The sequence below is a fragment of the Lemur catta genome, chromosome 8 (genome assembly GCF_020740605.2).
Source record: "Lemur catta isolate mLemCat1 chromosome 8, mLemCat1.pri, whole genome shotgun sequence".
In the NCBI taxonomy this organism is placed as follows: domain Eukaryota; kingdom Metazoa; phylum Chordata; class Mammalia; order Primates; family Lemuridae; genus Lemur; species Lemur catta.
Genome location: NC_059135.1, coordinates 20,753,738 through 20,769,160, shown reverse-complemented (window position 1 = coordinate 20,769,160; position 15,423 = coordinate 20,753,738). Strand labels below are relative to the sequence as shown.

General features: G+C 31.0%; 1 protein-coding gene across 1 annotated transcript in view; it reads left to right on the top strand.

The window, feature by feature from the left end:
* LOC123643397 (sperm-associated antigen 16 protein-like) overlaps positions 1 to 15,423 on the top strand; it is a 312,541-nt gene that overhangs the window by 105,772 nt on the left and 191,346 nt on the right. Inside the window, exon 3 of the mRNA XM_045558912.1 lies at positions 13,616 to 13,742. Coding sequence (XP_045414868.1) covers positions 13,616 to 13,742 — 127 coding nt within the window. The remainder of the gene's footprint in view (positions 1 to 13,615; positions 13,743 to 15,423) is intronic.

The window sequence follows — 15,423 nt, the reverse complement described above, 5'->3', positions numbered from 1 at the left end:
TAGACATTGCCAAATATCCTCTAGGAGGAAAAATTACCCTCATCTGAGAACCATGGCTGTAAGAATGTCTGCAAAGACAGAGAGTTGAAGTCAGGGAGTTCAACACGTGTGTCCCTGTGTGAGATGAAGAGAGCCTGAAATAAGGGATTGTGGAGAGTGGAAGTGACTTCAACTGAACAGGATTTGGAGAGGAGAGAGATGGAGAATGGGATAACCAGCTCTGGTGGCTGCATGGAGAATGGAGCCTTTTAGTGAAATGTAAAATACAGCAGAAGGATCAAGTTTGAGAAGAAGATTAATTTGGCTTTGAACATGATGACTTTGAGATATTTGTAGAATGTCAAAATGAAGATGTCCTGTGAGTAGTTGGAAATAAAGATGTGGAAATCAAGAGAGAAGTGTAAAGGAAATGTATTATATATTTAGGAATCATAAACATCTTAATAATAGTTAAAGTCATGGGAATGTCTCTTTTTGCCCCCAGAAATCTAGACTTAATGACAACTGTCATAATTTCTGACTGGTATCCAAATATAAGCCTTTTGAATGAATTCAACACATAGAATCAATTTTGTTTTGTTTTTCTTGATTTTGTATAAAATCAAAAACTTTTAAATCCAGCTACACTGGCCTACTTACTTTCTGTACTTCTGCCTCAGGACCCTTGATTGTGCTTTCCCTCTTCACCCTTCTTCCCCTGTAGCACAGCTTGGCCCCACAAATCCTTTAGCTCTTAACTCAACTGTCATATTCCTAGTGAGACCCTCTCTGAATAGGCTATTTATATTTCAACACTCTTCTGCCAAACATTCCTTGTCTACGTTTTTTTAAATTCTCCACAACTGTTATTAACATTTAACATACCACCTATTTTACTGATTTAATTTATTGTATGGTTCTACCTGGAAGCATACAATTTTTGCGAGGCTGGGACTTCTGTCTGTTCTGTTCACTCCTGTATATCTTATGCTTAAGACAGTGCCTGACACCTAGTAGGCTTAATAATATTTGTTTGATGAATGAGATAATATGTTTTCTACTGGTCGAGACAAACTTGCCTGGATTCAGTCAACCTCTTCCTTATACTTATGACAAACTAGAACACCACAAGAAAGCAATGTTTACTTGTTTTTTAGGGTCTCAGACACAATTTTGCACTTGCTTAGTTATCTGCTTAACTGACTCAGACCACTGGACTTCAACATTGTCTTTAACATATCAATATTTATGTTTAAAACACATAATTTTTATATACATATATAAAATTCACATCCCTCAGTGTGAGTTCCAAAAAACCCTTTAGAATTTCTACACATTGTTAGTGTCATCATAAATTCACTACATTCCCCATGAAATAATATATTAATTTCTGCTTTTGTGCTCTGACATCATGTCATTTTCAGTACAAATGATGCCTTCCTGCCTTCTTTTCCCTAATGTTTGTCCATAATCTTAATGTATCTAAAATATTATCATTTCCAGAAAGCTCTATTCACTTGATGGACCTATCCTAGGGCTACACTCCTAGAATATCCCTTCTTTGATCCCACAGTTTTGAATTAGGTTGTTCAATTTGTGCTCTAAACAGCACTTTATCTAATTCTAGCATTTAATTCTTGTATCGTAATTGCCTTATTACTTCTGTCTTTCTAACAATCAACCATAAGCTTTGTTGAGGGCTTATGTTCATTGTTTGTCTTCTGCTTGGCCCCAAGCCAAGGATATAGCAGAGCTCAGTAAATATTTGTTCCTTTGTATACATTGTCTCTATGTATTTCTAATTACTCTTCTACCTTATAGACTTAAACACTTGTTTGATCAATTTGTTCTTGTTAATACGTATAGTACTTGTTGATATTCTCTTACAGTTCTATTAGCTGTTGCAGTGTGTTTTACCTGCTAACAGAGTATGCTTTTAAGCACTTATGTAGTACTTCATGGGGTTCCATTTCCCAAAAGATCTGAGTGAAGGTATACAAAATGTTTTAATTTTTAAGAGCTTAAGAACTTGAACACTTGAGTTAGATTTGCAGGGTATAAATCATGGGTCTATGTTTTACTAACTAAATGACTTCGGGCAAGTTGTATAACGTTATAAGCCTTGGTTTTCTCATCTATAAAATTGAGTAGTGTATGTAATTACCTAACAAAAGAGATGAAAGACTAAATGAGATAATACATCTAAATCACTTTGTACAAATTATTGTGATTAGGTAGTTCTGTGTTGTGTACTTCAGCTGCTAAGCAATTATTTTTGAGATTTCCACCTCCCATATCCATGATGATACAATAGTTATGAGTAGACTGATAATGGCATAGGGAAGAAGTATATACCAAAAGTAGCAAGCTAATCCACAAATTTCCAATGTTTCATATTTCCTCTCTCTTCATCCTTGAATTTTTTGAGCATTCCCAAATTTTACCTTCTCTTTCCATTCTAATTCCATAATTTCTTTGCTTTATTTGTGTCATTAGGGTACTGAGGAAATGGTGTAATGAGCTATTTCTTAATGCTGCACAGGCCTGTCCTAAGAGACATGCTAATGTATCAGTACTAAAAATGTTTGAAATACTAATTTTCCTTCTAATGAGCCTAAACATTTTATTATAGTTATACCTTAATACCAAGCTGCAGGTCATTACCTTCACATATTGAAAGCAGCTGATGTTTCCCGGGCTTAATGTTTCTGCCATTTGCTTGATGACCCCTCTTTCTTGCCCATTTTACATAGTAGAATTTTAAGAAATGAAAATTAGATTGCTTGACAGGTACTGTGTGTGATGTTTTGATTTCATTATTTATTTATTCAAAAATATTTTTCTGATTATAAAAATTAATGCATGCTAATTCCATGGAATCTGAATTTTTAAAATGGAAAAGAATAAATAAAATTAAAATGAACTACTAAAGATAATCATTTCTGATTTAGTTCCTACCAATCTTATTTTCAATATATGCTTTGTGTACATGTATTATACAGTACAATTTCATTTGCTGCCACTTTCATTGAACTACATATGTATGTTTTTCCTTTTCATTAATAATCTTTGACAATGCTGTTATAATAGCTGTAATAATAGTTCAGTTATATAATTATATATGTTACAGTTTTATATATGTATGTATAATATATATGTATATATCTATAATTATTTTCTTATGTTTCTACAGTACCATCTTATAAAGAATAGTGAGAGGAATATCTATGTGACAAATATTTATCTGAGTTTTTGACTATTCAAGTATATCCTAATGAGATCATATTCTCAATATTTTTAAATATTTGTGATGTACTATATTAGTTTTAAGGAACAAAATATAGTACTGTAGATAAAATCTTAGAGTCTGAAGTCAGCAAGACATGTGGTTGAATCTTTACTCCAAGTCATGCTAACTAGGTAATTTTAGGGAAGGTAACTAGGTAATTTTACCTCTTTAACCTTTGTTTTCTTCATCTATAAACTGGGATTATTGCACATAAATAAATAATCCTATAGATAGTATTGAGCATATGTGATGTCAATAAAAATTGTTAATTTTAGCTATTAATTAGTACACCCACCAGGAATGCAAGTCTGCTCATATTGCAGCTTTATGAATATCAATATTGTCATTAAAAATATATTGAATTTGATAGAAAAAATAGGTCATGTTTTAATTGAAAAACCCAAAGTAAAACAAACTTAGGCAAAATTAGGGTGTTCATTGGCTCTGTAGGAAAGGAAAGACCACCACCACCCTCTTTTTGTTCTTTTGTGGGCTCTTTGGCTGGGTCTAGGACCTAAACTGATGATACAACACAGATTAACAAGAAAAGCATACATATTTTATTAATTTTACATTTACATAAGAATCTTCACATGAGAGCAAAGAAATGGCCACACCAAGATACATTTAAATTTTTAAGATGAACAATGAATTTGTAAAGAAACGACAGGAGAAAGGAATCTGGCTAGCAGTAATATATTCTAGGGGAGTCACTAGGAGATATATGGATGAAAAGCAAGAGGAAGATAAGAATCACTTCCAGGAAGATTATTTATTCAGGCCTGTTGCAGCACTGAGTCCCGGTCTCTGGGGCTAAGAACTGTGATCTTGTCCTGGTACTGGGAAGGCACCCTTCCCAAAGGAACATTTAACGCTTGCTGCATGCAGGAAAAGATAGGTCAGCTAGCCTTTTTCTGAAACTACAAGTTCTCCAGTGTTTTATGCTTGAAATAATCAATATGCCAATTTGCCATATTTGAGGATGACACATCCTGCACTCATTCAGATCACAAAACCAAACTTCAGACATGACAGCTGGCAGCTGACATTTATATTTGGTTGGAGCCAAAACTCAAATGCCACCAGACTTCCTGAAGGGTCTTAATGTTATTAGCTTCTTTACTGTTCTGGATGTGAACATCAGAAGTAAAATTACACATGTATGTCATGTATATATATGTACATTACACATTTTCTGAAACCTTTTAATCAGGGAAGAAAGAGCATTATCTCTCTCAACATAAGTTTGAAAAATATGGGGAAGTATTCTTATTGCTCTTACTCAACTCAGATGCCTACTCCTTAAACAATTAAATCTATCCAGGGAGATGGGTTTCTATGAGGAGACCATCTACAATGTAGAGAATAAGAGGCAGTTCTTCAAAAGAAGAAAGATGTCAAATATTTGACCACTAGAGTGATCTTAAGAAGGGTAGCCAAGCTAACTGGATCCACTCCAAAGAAACGACTGATATTCGAACTTTCTTAATTAAATTATGTTAATTAGGATTGGTGAAAAGATTTTCAGGTATTTGTTAGGACTTTCTTCTGTCTAGTGCTCACTTACAGAGAAATTTTTATATTGGTTTAGTGTTTTTCCTCTTTTTCATTGCTCTTTGTCATACTTATGACAATGTTTTCCAAGTTTGTAGTTAGTTGATTTTTAGATTTATTTGGTTCTGGAAACTCCATTTTGCTGAAGAATTCACAATTAACATCAAGTCCTTCATAGCTTTTTTGATGTGGTTTCTTTAATAGCTATCATAGTTTTAATCGTCCTTTCATTTCTTATGTTGCTTAATTATTATTTCTTTTTTCATTGTAACTATTTTCTTTTGTCTCTTTTTTGCAAACCTTTCAATTTGTCTATCTATATACTCCTTTCAAAGACCAGCTTTTGACTTTGTTGATCTTATCTCTTTGTTTCACAGCTTTATTTAATTTTGTCTCTATAAATTTTCTTCATATTTCAATTATTTCTACCTTTTGTATTTCTTCTATAGAAAAGAACATCTTCAATGGAATATTTAATATGTTTATTTTAAATATCTCTTTTTTGAAAATCCACATGGAATTATAAATGTCTATGTATGATGGCTTCAGCTTCATTTAAAAAATATGTAAATTCCTTCATTTGTATTATTTCTAAACTTGTAATTTACATTATGAATTTTTCTTTTAATTTTTCGAACTTTTTTTAAACTTTAGTATAATTTTTAGTTTCTAATTTAATTGTACCATTATAAGAAAATGTGTTCTGTTGGACATTTCTTCTTTGTCATTTGTTGAGATTTATTTTGTGGCTTACCATATATTACACACATACACTTGATGATAACATATGTTATAAATACTGGTTTATGTTTTAGATCTAGCCTTTTATTTGTTTGGTTAAATCTTGTATATCTTTGTGTATGAGTGTGTTTGTGTTTGTGTGTGTTTTGCATCTCTCATTCTCTAATGGACATGTATTAAAATCTTCCTCGTTATTTGGGAAAGGATAACTTATCTTTATAGTTATGCTAACTTTTTTATATTTTGAGACTTTGTTTTTAGTGATATAAAACTTTATTAGTTACATCCTATTGATAGAGTGTTCCTTTTATTATTCTCTAGTAATTAGCTCTAATAATGATTTTTTTCACTTAACTTATTTTTTATGATATGGATATTCTATCAACTTATTAATTAATTTTTAATAATTCAATTCTTTTATTTTCACTCTTTGTAAATATTTTGGTTATTTTGTTGTTGATTTTTTAATTGTTTCTTTTTTAAGTTGCATGTAGTTGTATTCTTTATTTTTAAAACAATTTTAGTTGTCTTTTATTTTTAATTGTTAAGTATATCACATTTGTGTGTGTGTGTGTGTGAGAGAGAGAGAGAGAGAGAGATTATTTATATATTGGCAGTTATTGCCATGATTGTTTTTGTAGTGCTTGAGTCCTGGCTATAGGTATGCCCATCACCCAAATAGTGTTCATAGTCCCCTTTGGGTTGGTTTATTCTCCTCCCCTCCATCCCACTCATCCCTGGTTGCTTTCCACTGAGTTTTACTTCGCTCTGTGCACTTGTGGTCTCATCAGTTAATTCCAATTTAATAGTGAGTGAGTACATGTGGTGTTTGCTTTTCCATTCTTGCAATACTTCACTTAGAAGAATGGTCTCCAGTTCCATCCAGATTGTTGCAAAGGTATTAATTCATCATTTTTATGGCTGAGTAGTACTCCATGATGTACGTATACCACATTTTATTAATCCACTCATAAATTGATGGGCCCTTGGGTTGTGTTTTCTGTTAACCTTCACTTTTTTTATTTGCTGAGTTTTATTTAATTAATAATAAGATTAGGTTAGGTTAGGGTTAGAGTTAGGGTTTGGGTTGAACATTTTTTCTCTTACAGTCAACAGTTACCTAACCTTGATTAAAATTTTTTTGATTTTTCAATATTTGTGCTTATCATTATACCCTCTTACTATACTGTCTTTAGGATTTTGCTCCCTTTGTGGTAACATACAACCATTAATAATACCTTCCATAGATATTTATATTTGAAAATATTTAGTCATTAAATGTCTGAAAATGCATTAAGTCCAAAGTGATATTTAACTAATTATACAATTTTAGATTGAGGGTTTTTTCCCCCCACACAATGAAGGCATTATTATTCCACTGGTTCTAATGTCTAATTTTTGTTATCAATCTAAATGTATTTTTTAAAATAGATTATCATTTTTCACTTGTAGGTAAATTTTCATTCATAATATTCCCTATTTTCCATTACACTGTGTCTAGGTGTGGTTTTATTTTTATGCATCATGGAGTTTTTATGCATGCTTGTAGTTCAATTTTATTCTTAATATTATATCTACCTTTATTTCTGGAAAAGTTTCAGTCATTACACCTTCAAATATTGCTCTTTTATCTGTCTTTACTTTATCTTCTTTCATAATGCTTATTAGACATATACTGGAATACACAGCTACACCCCCACCCTCAACTCTCAATGGCTTGTTTTTATTTTTTCATATCTATATCTGAAATCTACCTAATTTCCCAAATTGTAATCTTTCTATTGACTAATTTTCTTTTCAACTTTGTCTAGTCTAGAGTACATTCTATCTACTGAGGCTTTTTTCTTCAATGACTAACATTTAGTTCTTTTTGTTTTTCTTTTGTCATTTCAGACTGTTTTAATTTCATTTTTTTCTTTAGTGAATTTTAGCTCTTCTTTAAAATCCTTTTCAGTCTGTCATAATGTTAATCTATACATATTTATTTCATCTTCCAGTTATTGACTGTCTTTATTAACTTTAGATATCTTTATATGTTATGAAAAAATTTTGCAGCTTCTTTTAAGTAAAAGGACTAATTCTCTCTTTTCCCTTTCTTTATCTCTCTCGCTTTCTCTTTGTGCTTACCCTTCCATAGATTTCGGTATTGTAGTCATTTCCTTTGTTCCAAGTCTCCCATTCCAATAGCCCCAGGGTCTTCTAGGATAAGTTTACATCTGTGATAGAGGAAACTTGCCCTCTGATATTGAAACCACAGCTCTAGTCATTCAGTGTATTACTTGGTTCAGGTCCCAGTTTTAAGGATGTATATTAACTCTAGGTACCTTAACTGTATAAGTTCACAAAAATTGTAGCTTCCAGCAGCATTAGCCAACAACTTTTGTGAGCTTCATCTTGTCAGGAAATCTTACAGAAGCCATGGTTTTAGCAATAAGTTAGCTTTTATCTCACATCTGACGCAAACCTCTTTTAGTTTCTGTTACTCTACAGAATCTGAACGACCAGGGTGTGTGTGCTTCTAAACCCAGAGCTTGAGGCCCATGGTTTCCTGCTATTCTTTACTTTGTGTTTCTGTTTTCTTTAGTGAGTATAATTTCTATTATCCTTTTACCAAACTCTTCAAGCTTTTACATTTTTAAAAATCATTTTTAGCCCAACTCTGTGTTTGAGACATAGTACAGCTTAGTGTCTAACTTAGACTCTGGAGCAAAGTAGGTTTAAATCCTGGCTAGTCCTCTTTTAACTGTGTGGACAATATACAAGTTAATTAAGCTTTCTGTGGCACAATTTCTTTCTCCATAAAATGGAGGTGATTCCCTAGTTTTTGGGGTTTTTTTAGGTTTACCTGACATTTGTACATATGTGCATACAAATGCTTAGAACTCTGATTGGCACATAGTAATTACCTGATGAGTGTTAGCTATGACCATTTTTTTAATTGTCTCATTTTGTAGCTATATTTTAGACCATTTTGACCAGATTTCTTCAATAAATTCCTTTATTCTTCTAGAATATATTTAGTTGTATGTTATGAGATACAATTAAGCCTTGACTCATTATGTAGTTATGAGAATCAGCTGTGACATTGTTCATGGTTACATAAGGTATTGTGCAAATATACAATTTTGAGCCTTGTGATCACAAAATTTTTGTTTCTGAGCTTCAGCTCATTTAACATTTCTATATATTTTTTTTAAATCGTTTTAAATTACGTACAGTCAACATTAATTGGTCTCTATTTCTTTTATATTTATTCAATCAAATATTTATTTAAGGTCAAATGCCTAACATGTAGCAGGAACTATGCTGGGTGCTAGAGATTCAGTGTTACAAAAATAGTCCTAGATCTGAATCTGACCATCTCTGAGAGCTTTCTATGCACCTTTTATACCTTCCCCTCCTCAGAATCAATACAGGTACCAATTATATATTTTAAATTGTCATGAAATGCATAGAAATATATCTGGCAATGATATCTGAGTTATATATAGTGTTATCTTTCAGGAATTTATTTGTAGTTATTATTTACATTTAAAGTATTAAAGACACAGTTTTTTATAAAGATATTTCCCTATTTAGTCATTGTATATGCGTATTGTATACTTTTAACCACAGTTTATTATAAATTTTTCCATGTTTTACAGTGGTTCTATAATTGTTATTTTAATGGCTTTATAATTATTCATCTAGGATAGTCATTCATTCATCCTACAACTATTTATTAAGCATCTACTATATGTTATTCTAGCTCATGGGAATGCACTGCTAAAAAAATCCGCAAAGTTCTTGTACTTATGAAGTCTACAATATTCTCACATATGTGTAGTTGATATAATCATTCATTTAATTTTTCTATTATGCAGTATAACGTTTTCAGGAGAGAACATTATATATATCTTGTTCAGTCTTGAAGAACACTTGCAGAAAGAAAGCAATTAGTTATAGACCTAAAACTAAAAATGTTTTATTTATTTAAATGTTGTTCAGTAAATTGACTTTTAAAACAAAGATAGAGACAAAAAGTTTTATATATAAAACCTAGTGAGTTGAACCAAGAAGCTACTTAAAGACTCATCTGAATAAACAATTAAATTGGACCTGTGCTTTCCATAATAAATTAATATCTTCCCTATTTCTTGTTGAGATCCAATGTAAAGACATAAGGACTTTCATATGGAAAATTGTGTTACTATATGACATTTCTTCACCTATCTGAAAAATAGTACCTTAATCCCAAAATTTATGTGGATGCCCAAGTTTGTAAAATCTATTTTAAAAAATTATACAAAGCCATAGATATGTTTATATTAAAGAATACTATTGGTTTATGAAAATATTCTTTTAATTATTCACTTAAATTGTAAATGACCTCATTAGCATGCCAATTTTCTTCTTTTCTTTCTTTGTTTTACAATATATAAATGTGCTTGGAACCTCTGTGCAGAGAGATAGCAATTCAGTCTACTTGTCTCCCTGCAGCTGTTGGTATCAAGTTTGCATAAAAGTTGCTTCCAGCATTTTTCTGAATCTATAACAGCACAAGGTTTATTTCTTCCATATTAGATTATTATTATAAATTTCACTTATTTTCATTTTTTAAGTGATGCTACATTAATTTTTGATCATAACTTTTTATTTAATTTGTAATAAAGTTCAGAAGTAATATGAAAATATGAATATAGAAGTAATATGAAAAGTTTCAAAAATATGTGCACTTTTGTGATCTTTAATATTGCTAAAGTTTCTCCTATATATTTTCAGCAGCCTAGATAAAATTAGTTTGATCTTATGTTCCTCTACTCTAACTTGTACATAACTTCATGTCTATATGGCATTTCTCATTATAGGATCTTTTATTTGGTGGTGGGAGGCTTAACAGAGGCAATTAGGAGTGGTGACTGTTCATTTTCTTCTCAAATGTACTCTTTGTCCACTTTGCTAACTTCTACTTGCATTATTTAACTCACTTGAGTCCTATAATCAAAAAATATTTTTTCTGAGATTCAGCTCATTTAATTTTTTATATTTTTGAAAAAAATCTTTAAATCACGTATAGTCAACACTGATTACTCTATATTCTCTTTACATTCATCCATTCAATTTTTTATTCCAAGACCAAATGCCTAACATATATTATAGTAGAAATGATGCTGGGTGCTGGAGATTCAGTGTTACAAAAACAACCGTGGATCTGAATTTGAATTTCTTTGAGAGCTTTCTGTGCAATCACCTTTAGTATCTTCCCCTCCTCAGTATCAGTACTGCTACCAATGACATAACTAGAATTGTATTTTGGAGATTTCCAAATCCTTTGAGTCTTGACTCTCATTAAGATTGTCATATAATCCAACCTATCTTTAAAAAACATTCTCTTGCAATCTTTCTTAGTTTAGGTTAAGTGCTTAACTATAGCTAGTCTTTATTTTCCTACATGCCATAAATTCTAGATTAAATGATTTTTCCCCACGTTGTCAATTAATGCCTTTCCCACATCTCTCTCTCTCCAGGTCTCTCAAAGCTCACAGAATGCAGTTTGAATTAGCACTATTCTAGTTTCTTCTTACTGGTGTACCTCAGGGAATGAGATTGGCAGATGGTTCTCCAGTTTGCCTGAGATGGGAGGAGAAGGGATACAGGGTCATGGGAATATTTCAAATTTGGGGTTCTCTATTCTTTGCCTCTTCTATCGCTTCCTCTTTTTGTAAGTGATTCAGAACCATCAGGGTTGGAATTAATATTTACAAGACTGCCATGGAGGATTTGGAGAAAGGTAAAATTTTGTGGTAAGCTTTGAGGAGGCATATTCATCTGTCAGTTTAACAAATATTTTTTTGAGCTCTATTATGCTCCAAACACTCCAATAGTGACCACATCTGCTTCACCTGCTAACTGAAAGTATAGCTAAGTTCTTTCATTACCAAGTATCTTTCAGTTATCAAATCTAAACACAAACATTTCTATCATGGAATAAGTCACCATATTCATTTTACCAAATTGCATACTTTGTCATGGCTTCTAATTTTCTAAGACAAGGGAAAAATCTGGCTAAAGATTGCTAGTTTTTCAAAAGTGTTTAAAATTAGGATCACTGTTTTATTAATGAAGCATTTAGCATAATACCTGGCCCTTTAAAAGCATTTAATAAATATTGACTCATTTTAATGTTATCAAACTATTAAACTTAATCATTTGACAGCAATAAAAGTTTCAAGTATTAAATGTAAAAACATTAAAACTATTTAAATACTCATTTTCACCTGATAAAAATAAACTATTTTTTATTTTTAGTGTATTTCCTCAAATTTTAATATTGAGTAGAATAAAGAATACTTTAGCATTGTCTTTAATTCATAGACTACAGACAAGAAAAGTACATCAAGTCCATAACCTGCCTTTGGTGAGAGGTACATCAAAGTTAAATTCTGATTAAAACCTATCTACTCTGTTTTCAAAATTGAAAAATAATTCCATCTGTGAGTTCTGTAAGATAATTGAAAGCCCTTATATTTGGAAAGAGTTCTTTCTAATTTCTAACATTAATATTCCCTGCTAATACTGAGAAGTGTTCTTTCCTTTTTTGAAATGAAATTTACTGATTCCTCACAATTCTTATAATACATGTTTACATATTTGAGAACAATCCAAGTTCTCCATGTTCCTTTTAAATCATAAAAAAGATTAAGCATTTCACTTATTAGATTGGGGACAAGGCTGTTGTATTATTCTGCCTATGACAACAGTTATAGAATTTTAAAACTAATGGCATTCATTGCATTACTGGTGTGTTTAGGTAAAAACAAAGAGTCCACTTGAACTGTAATACAGGATGCACATATTTTACAGAAAGGGAAGAAATCAAAGGGTAGAAATCAAAGAGTAAATGAGAAAAAATGTGAGAATTAGTTGCAAATGATACGGAAAATCCTGCAATAATAATATTATTACCTTTAACATTTCAGAAAATTTAGGGAGAAAATGAGAGAACAATTTTTGACTTGACATTAAAAAATTAACCTACAGCTAAAAGGAAAACTGTATATCAAATTGGAAACAGTATATTGACTTATTATGAACATTACTGATGATTCTTACATGGCCAATACTCATTCAATTTGTGAGTGGAGAAAGAAATTAAATGATGGAATGATGCAAATGAGTGTAGATTACAGGTTGTTGGAGAGCAGAAACCCCTCTTACTCATCAGTATATCCCCAGTTCCTAACACAAGGTAGATTCTCAATAAACATTTCCTGAGAGGCCAGCAGGAGGAGTGTAGATATGACCTTGAGCTCCAAACTGATAAGCCTGGAAGCTACTACTATGCTGGAAAAATATCCTCCTGTTTGCATAACACTTGAATCCATCCACCCTTCCTTTGGTTTTCCATCCCTTTTGTATCCAGTTACCTTCTGCCTTGTCCCACTACATGTTACCAAAGCAGGCCCAGCTATTTCTACTGAGAATCTTGACTGGTACTATTTGACAGACTGCAATAGGCATCATTTCATTGCAATAAATTTCACCTGGTCCCAGTGATGATGCCCGCTGTGACAAAACTCTTCTCTCACTGTGTCCATTTGTCTTCCTACCTCTGTTTTTATTTTTACTCTATTTTATGTATAAATTATCAATGCTAAATAATTATAAGCATGTAAAGTGAGATGTCCTTATGGTGTAATTTTTTCATGTTCATAGTTTCTGTGTGTCACCTATATCATACGTATGATATGTGATATGTGTATATATAGAAAACTTACGTGAGTATATATATTTTAACTGTGTTACATCTTCTCATATAATTAAAATAATAAAAATACTTTCCTAAAACATTATCTTCCAAAATTTAGTATAGGATTTCATATATTAAAAATATTATTTTATAATAATTTTATGTCCAAGATGAAGATATAATGAAAATTTTTTGGTTTAGAGAAGTGTATTCTTGCAGGTTTAATAGAATTGTAGCATAAATCTTTTGTCTGTAGGTTACCATATATATTTGTATATACTTAATATATTTATATACATTTTTTTTTGGTTTATGTTTTGAAGGGTCACATGATAGCATCCTGCGATGCCTGTGGAGTTATAAAACTATGGGACTTTCGGAAGCTCTTACCAATTGTGTCCATTGATGTAGGTCCAAGTCCTGGCAACGAGGTGAATTTTGATTCATCAGGTAGGATACCTTTTGCTTCTCATTTGTGACCAAGCTAAGAACATTAATATTTGTTCTGAAATAATTTTGTTTCCACTTAAATTTATGTATTTCCTCCTATTTAAATGTCTGTTCTCATTATATTATATTACATTATGTTATATTTTATCAGATTATATATCATATTATGCCATATCATGAAAGAATTATATTCACCACATATTTAAAGACAGGAGTAATAGAGGAGATAAGTGTGTGCTAATATAGATAACGTAAGTTTGCCAGCAGTGCCATACAAAACCTTAGAGCCTACATTCCTTATTATCACTATCCAAGATAATCAAATTGTATTTTCTGAAGACAAAGTAGCTAAGGGTAGAAAAGAACAAAAATTTGACAAAAATGAACTTGAAATATTTTTAATGGAATATTTTAGTCTTAAAATAATTTAACAAGTTACCCTGTAATGTTTAGATTTTACAATTAATTTGAAATTTATCTTATTGTTGCAATTATGTGCTCTGTATTCCATAACATTATTATTTAATTATCTTTAGCTTTTCTCCCATAATGATATAAACATTATCAATCAGATGAAATATTTTATCCTTGCTTATGAGCAAGAGTGTAGTAACTGATGTGAACAACCACAAAATGATTCCAGTTGTCCATATAAAAGGTTAAGAATACAGTTTCATCTGCATCTTTAATGATAGGCTTTCCTAAAGAATGTATACCTGTTACTGGACAATATATATTTCCTTTGCTAGTGTAATACATGTTTCAACGTTCTTTAAGTTTTGAGAATTTTTAAAATCACTGAGCATTATTTATCATAAAGAAAAGTTGTGGAGATATCAAAAGCTTTGATTTTAGATGAGGAAATAAAGCATATATGTGAAGAAGATTTTTAATTTTTAAATAATCCATATTAATTTTGTAGTCCAGAAAGTATGAATATAGCAGGAGTAATTCTATGGCTATAAGATATTTATTACAAGAAATAAGGGTCAAATCTCATTTTCATGTAATATTAAAAATAATTTTCATGGAATATTAAAATAATTTAAATGGTTCAAAAGTAAAGTTATATGTAATATTATATATACATATGTACATAAAATCAAAAGACTTAAAGATGTGTGAATCAACATCTAGAGTTAGCTTTTATGTTGCTGTAAGAAATCAGCCTGTCACACATTTAAAAGAGGAATTATATGTGGCATAGCATTATTTACATGTTTTATTTGCAAATACATTGCTTGTGACAAACACAGATTATCTGCACTTATAGATATATACATATATTTGTATATATTTATAACCCATGTATTTATAAAGAGATAAGTGTTCCTTTCTCATTAAACAGAGAGCCTCCTGGTAACATAATGCTACAAATTTTTGTCAGTGTTCACTATCTAAATAATACTGCTCACTTGGCATAGTCAAAATGCCATATGTTTTATCATTCAAAAATTTATTGTTATTTCAGAAAATGTTAAATGGAATTGCATAATGAAAGTAATAAAAATAGGCTGAGAATTTATACATATACTTTTTCCCATCTCTCATTTTACCATGTTTATGTAGTTTAGCAATATCTTTCCCTCCTTTGTAAAAGGTAATTCCAGTAAATTTGCAAAGAAGTCACATCCCTAGAAAATGCAGAATCTGAAGTTTGAGCCAGATGGGGACTTTACAG